This window comes from Argopecten irradians, chromosome 2 (assembly GCF_041381155.1).
Source record: "Argopecten irradians isolate NY chromosome 2, Ai_NY, whole genome shotgun sequence".
Classification (NCBI taxonomy): Eukaryota; Metazoa; Mollusca; class Bivalvia; order Pectinida; family Pectinidae; genus Argopecten; species Argopecten irradians.
Genome location: NC_091135.1, coordinates 18,036,731 through 18,043,720, shown reverse-complemented (window position 1 = coordinate 18,043,720; position 6,990 = coordinate 18,036,731). Strand labels below are relative to the sequence as shown.

Genomic DNA, 6,990 nt, shown 5'->3' with positions numbered 1-6,990 from the left:
AGAATTCAGCCTGTGTATGAAGACAGCCTGCTTATATAGGCCGTTTTCCTCTTTCCTTTGGGTGGTGATCTTTATAGACAGATTTGAATTTATAACGAACGTTGATTATCAAAGATCTTACATAATAGCGTGTAGTAGTGTAATTGTCGATATGTCTGTCACTTTGCATGGATGTTAAAAATTGATTCGCACCTAATTGCGCTTAACTCTCATTCTCGGTAAACCTATTGCATTTTTGTAATTTTTCCCTGTGTTGTATAGCTTATAATTTCCGTATCATTTCAAACCTATTATAGATACTGAATAATTAATGTGATTGTTCATATTACACGTTACGTCACAAAATTAGTAATAAAGCAAAGATCAAAACAAGTGTACAGAGAAAGACAATATAGCCCATATATGCTGGAACAATTTTTAAAGTCGCAAGGTTTTGACAGCATTAACGCACGTTGGCCAAACTAAACATCAATATCATAAACGGATTCCTCTTTTTATTTTATTTTATTCACATCTTTAGAGTTTCGACAAATGCATATATAAAATATATAAGACCGCAATATCCTATGATTAAAGTATTAAACGTAGTTAAAAGAGAAATCACATGTGATATTTAGAATGAATTTACAGGACATGTTCGGTCGGTTGCTTGGCTGTAAGAATGTGACATATTACGTACATTGTTTGGTTTCAATAGGTTAACTTGTGTCCGGGTTTGCTGAATTATACAATACAATAATCTAACCTCAGTATACCAATCAGCGGTAGGACAACAGGTAAGTGTGTCATTCTGATGTGACCTGAATGGTTGTACTACTGCAGATCCTGAAAGTTAAAAAACAAAGTCCAGATGGGACAGAAATGATTGTGTCTTTATCATACTGTATTTTACAGTGTACATGTATTTTAAGATTCGCTTGTAGGTTTGCAAGCATGTAATGAAATGTGAAGATTTCCCTCAGACATGAAATCACAGTAATTTTGTTTATTTATTTGATTCAATTAACGTCCTATTAACAGTCAGGGTTATGTAAGGTGCGTGTTTTGGGAGACTGCGGTATATTCGTGCTGTGTCTTCTTGTATAGTGGTATAGTGGAACTCTTGTCCTTTTATAGTACTATATCACTGAAGCATGCCGTCGAAGATACCAAGCAACACACCCCACCCGGTCATATCATACTGACAACGGGCAAACCAGTCGTCCTACTCCATGTAGGTTGAGCGCTAAGCAGGAGCAGAAACAACTTTTTTTATAGACTTTGGTGTGTCTCGGCCAGGGAACAGAACCCAGAACCTTCCTCACAGGGGCGAACTCTCAACTGAAGGCCAAAAGTGAGGCGGTGCCAAGACAGACATTAGGAAAGATAAAGTCAGTTAGGAAGGATGGAAAAGATAAGATGTTAAATTTAGTCGCCTTTTACGATAATGAAATTATCAATAAAAGAAGACATTAAATACAAGTAGCGTTTTTGTGATGTCACAGAAAATTTGCATTTAACCCATATATTGGATTTTTTCAATTGTTTAAATTTTAATTTTAGGTTTTAAGATAAATTACTAAATAATATTACCTTCTAAGATAATTTGTTGTGTTAAGCGTACTCTTTTGCTTGACAATTAATATCATTTTATATGCATTTTTAAGAAAATACGAACGTTTGCCCATCTTATCGTGCCAACTCAACATTGCATCGTTTCATCAAGATTGTGCATGATTTTTAGCCATAACTTTTTTTATCACAAATAATCTTTTTTATAAATTCAAAAAATATAATATGTGTTTTAGTTCTTACTTGCCGATGTATTATCCTGATCTTTTAGATGCATCAATTATTTGTCTTCAAATCGGATCTTTGGCCCTAAATGTCCTCAGCCGTCGATGGGCTGTGAAACACAAACCAACATAATGTTTACAACTAAAGTTACTATTGTAATAAAATAAATCTACAGTTATGCGTGATGTCCCTTGATTAAATTGACAATCACACACAATTCTTGAATTTACGCAGTTTATATATTTTCGTTATATCAATAAAACATATTATTTATATACACTGTATGAGCAATATGTGAACAGTCAAAACTATTATATTATACGTTAACGAGAAGAATATATCCCTCATTTGTTTTATCTGTAACCATTACGATTCGTCATTCTCCACTCGATCATTGTCTACTAACATAAACGAATCCTTGTCTTGTGCATGCTATTGTTTTTTATCGTCTGTAGATATTTTGTTATAATTCAGGGTCCACCCTGGTAAAGAAAAAATGCTCGTCTTTTCAGAACTGGTTTCTCAGTGCAAGGATAAATTCGATGAATTCAGAATATTTTAAATGTTAAAACATTTTCCATACAGTTGAATTGAACAAAACAGGGGAGTGAACAATCACTTTTAAAAGAACTGAAACATGAAAGGAAGATGGAAATTAAAAAACATGAATGCATATAGGAGTTCTGTTGTATACTTTTATGATATAACAAGTGTAAATTGTGAGATGAACAAAGACATATTACAATTAATTTAATTTGCCTTTTAGTTATCTTGTCCCGGAGGTGAAAGACAGACTTTGTTTTTCGTTTTTCGCATAACCTCTCAAATTAATGTATTTATTAATTCACGTAATGACACTATACCAGGACAAGTTTATCGGTAAAAAGGGGTTCTTTTGATTTGCTAGCAGCAATACAAACGTACCAATTAGTCAGGGTACTGTAGCATTTTCTGAGGATAGGTCGATACGTATCCAGTCACTTTTCGTGGGGCGAGTTATTATTACCTGTATTACCCCAATGACGTCTTTCTATGTCAAGTGTAAAAGGACATCCGTGTTGGCTATAACAGTTATAGCGTTACCATATAAAGATCTGGATGTATGGTGACTCCGATTTAAAGTGTGATTTCATTCATCACAGCCCTATACGCCCGCCCCTCCTACGTATGTTTTCATTATTGTAACTTTCAAATTATGTTTTATTTGAATACAAAAGAGGAACAGATTTTTTTCCTAGATACACGGATGTGTTTCCATATAAAATGGATCAGATCGGAGTTACTCATTAACTTAGCACGACAGCATCCATCAACAATGTCTGTGTTATTTCTTCTTCTGTCATTTGTTGTGCTTTCATTGGCATATCAAACTCGACCATGCACAGACTTTATCGAGCATGCATTCACTGTCGTTGACTACGCGTGGCCGACTGATTCTGCACGAGAAGATGCTATAATGGACGGGACATTCATCCAAACCAACAACATCATCAGCGGGGTGAATGTATACAAAGACTCTGTTTTCGTGACCGTTCCAAGATGGCGTCTCGGAGTGCCGTCAACACTCAACAAGATCGTCGTGAAAGACGGTGTTTCTGTTCTCCAGCCTTATCCTAACTGGGGATATCAGACCATAGGTGATTGCCATGCTTTGCAATTTGTTCAAAGCGTAGCGATCGACCCAAACACTGGATTGATGTGGATAATTGATACAGGCAGGATAAACTTTTTTGCTGCTGATGGAACTCCAACTCAGAATATCTGTCCACCAAAGATTATAATCTATGATATCGATAAAGATGAGGAGAAAGACCGTTATGAATTTCCTGACTCGGTCGCTAACAGGAACCGAACATTCTTAAATGACATTGTTATTCAGTACCACGGGGGTAAGGCTCGTTATGCGTACATCACAGACGACTTCGAAGGACGTTTAATTGTTTACGACAGAAAGAAGAGCATGTCTCATTTCTATTCACATCCATCAATGTCCCGAGCAATGGACAACATCACTATATCCAACGAGACGATATCAGTTAATGATGGAATCAACGGAATCGCTTTATCATCGGATATGGCGTATATTTACTACGGCCGTCTGTCGGGATTCGATCTTTACCAAGTACCTACTAAAACTGCGAGAAAACCAGGGAAGCCTAGACAATTCTCCGAATCTGTTCGCTGTGTAGGTTCCAAACCAGCGCATGCGGCTGGAATGACCTATAGTAAGGACCACAGTTTATATTTTGGTGGACTAGACGATAATACTGTGTATAAGTGGGACATTAACAAGGATAAACGGAGACAGCGAAAATCATTCAAAAAGGTAGAAATGAAAACTGTGGAGACGTTTATTGGAGACCCAGCCTGTGTCACCTTTGTAGACATATTGAATTTTGATGAAAAGAAAAACCTTTGGTTCTCGGCAAACAAGTTGCACAAATATTTTTTGGGAACAATGGACTTCTCTGGAAATAGTGGCTCGAATGTGCTGATTATGAAAGTTCCGGCAGGCACAAAGGGCTATCTTTCTGGCATACGTAAAGGAAAGCAAAAATATTAAAATCCTCAATGCCTGAATATGATTATATTACCAGGTTTATGGTTTTCCTCAATATAATCATGACTTTTCTAAATGTTGTAATCCGGAGCTTGATTTGTACCGATATTAAGTTGAACATTATAGAACTCAGAAGATGCAGTTGTAACGGACTTGGGCTATTTTTAACATGTTTTACTAATTGTTGTATTGTCTATTTTGTATATTATCTTTTGTTACTGTAATGTATCAGTAGTGTATATATCAGAGGAATATGTCCAATAGTACGTGAAAAAATCATTTGCATGAAGGATAGTATTACGTTTCAGTAGAGTATATATTTTGAATGGATCACATTCAACAAATAATTAAATGTTTGATAAGGAAAATGTATTTGAAAAAATATCCGCATATTTATTAATTAAGCGTAGATTCTCGACATGAAACCGAGATCGCTTTCATCACCTGTTGTAAAATTCAGTAAAACCGGATCAATTTCAATACATCGTAAGAAATTCAAAATGTAAAGTTGAATGTTAACTTGTTAAGCATAGTCTGCAGCAGCAGAAGGTGCCCATTTTGATCAGTTTAAGTTAAGCATCGTTGGTATATGGGGGTATAGTCTGTTGTGGTACATGTGCATCTTTGTTCCCGGAATTTCTATACTTAACTACATAGGTACCCCGATTAGTTGACCGTAGTCACGACCGACCATCACAGATAAAAAGGTAAAGACCTGTGTTTGTCGTTATGTTGTAACATCTACACACGTCAGGATCTTTCTGCTTCTGCTTAGCGACAAGGAGGGCTTGTCCGTTTGGTTTACTTGTTTGGTGTTTCGGCGACATGCTTAAGAGAGACAGCACTATAAAAAGGACAACAGTTGGTCTCTTTATAGTGATGACCAACATGACTATATATATAGAGCACATTTAATTACACTGCGTGGATCTAAATAAGAGGTCTCCGATATATTAACTCTTCATTTCATATGTGAACCTCGATGTCATTTTTATGTAACTAAAAGAAATATATTTATACCACAAGGTATTAATCTTAGTATTATGTGATTTTATCGCTTTTGCAATTGTTTCCTTTTTATCATTTTATCCACTTTGTCATAGGATTGTTGTTTAAAGTGAAGTGGGAATAACTTTTTATCTTTCAAAACCTTTTAAATGCCTTTCAAAACATAGTACGTATTTTAGAACGAACTCTTTTTACCATTCATAAAGTATGTCTTAAAAGCTGCATCAATGCAGATTTTCGTTTTGTTAATAAAATAAACAAACGAACAATGTAAAAATAATAATACTTAATAATGCAATATATTCGCATGTCCGCCTACCTTTTAATCATATTCATTGAATGCTCTTGACATATTAGGGTAATTGAAAATTAAAGTGAAATAAAATTGAAGGTGTAAACATTTTGATTTAAGTATTTCGATATCGTATACGATTTCTGTATCTTGTTATGCATTTTTGCGTATGGAAGAAGAGTGTGAAAACTGGAGGAAACAAGTACTGTATTTTCTCAAATATATGTTGGTAACTTTTAGAAATTCTATTTTTTTCATTTATACTTGATTATTATTTAAGTATTTTTATTTTGTATTCTAAACAGAAACATGAGTCACTGATTTTTTATTGATATGTTTTCAAATAATGTATATGTTATTTGTATATACTATATTTGTTTCATTAGTTGAAGTATTATGAAAAAGAGGGAAATTATAAAAGAAATGTAGAGTAATAAACATATATCGCATAACGATTGTTTTAAGCTTGTGTGTTGAGAATTTACATTACAATCAACAGCGTTTTAATTCTGAGATAATAGCTTGAGTTTGATGTTTTGGATTTAAAGTCATCACCCAGAGAGACAAAAAAAAGATTACACACCCGATTAGCAGGTGTATATACCTTTAAATGATAATGGATAGAAAGACATCTATTGAAACTTGAAACAAATCACAATCGCCAAAAACCGTCAAAAATCGTCAAAACAAACGTTTAAATGGAGACACGGATGTAGGCAGCACTTTCTGCCTCAAGTATGATACTGTTTTTACGACTGTAGTTTTGTTTATTTAGCGAGTAGAACATTTTGCGATTTTTCGTCTTTGATACTGATTAACAGGGTGGTATATAATTGTCGCGCACTGCCTAATTCATCGTCAGAGACCCAGGGTTGACTGTACTACATTACGCTACACGGATCACGTGATAAACCCTGAGTCGTCGACGATGTGTCAATTTCTAAAAGTAATAAGGCATAAATATAATCATAATGAAATATATATGTCATCCTCGCCATTCCTTCAGTGTTATTTCCGGACATTTACTTTTGCGAATATAGTAATATATAATCACTACCGTTTGTTTTGGAAAAGCTAGCATATCTAAGGAGAATCAAGCATCAGCTACACAATCAAGGTACAATTGATCAAGCTTGACCAAAGACCACAAATGAAAAATCGCGAGGATATCATAATAACCACTCGTAAAACTTCGTCAATCTATCACAGAAATCTCATGTTTCGTCTATCCAAGGCAATTAAGTAAAGGTGTATATAGGGACTGAGAAAAAATTGTAAGTACATGATCCCGGAGTTCACCTTTCCATCTAATGTACGCCATAAAAATAATTACTAAAGACGGATTATTTATACT

At 34.7% G+C, this 6,990-nt stretch overlaps 1 protein-coding gene across 1 annotated transcript; it reads left to right on the top strand.

Annotated features, from left to right (window-relative positions):
- The first annotated feature begins 2,985 nt into the window (after positions 1-2,985).
- LOC138314674 (major royal jelly protein 1-like) lies at positions 2,986-6,107 on the top strand. Its single transcript, XM_069255135.1, has one exon. It carries the CDS (start codon positions 3,023-3,025, stop codon positions 4,337-4,339), a length of 1,317 nt encoding a protein of 438 aa, XP_069111236.1. The 5' UTR covers positions 2,986-3,022; the 3' UTR covers positions 4,340-6,107.
- The last annotated feature ends 883 nt before the right edge of the window (positions 6,108-6,990 follow it).

Excerpts from the sequence above, each read along its gene's own strand:
- LOC138314674 (XM_069255135.1), top strand. The coding sequence starts at position 3,023 with ATGTGTTTCCATATAAAATGGATCAGATCGGAGTTACTCATTAACTTA.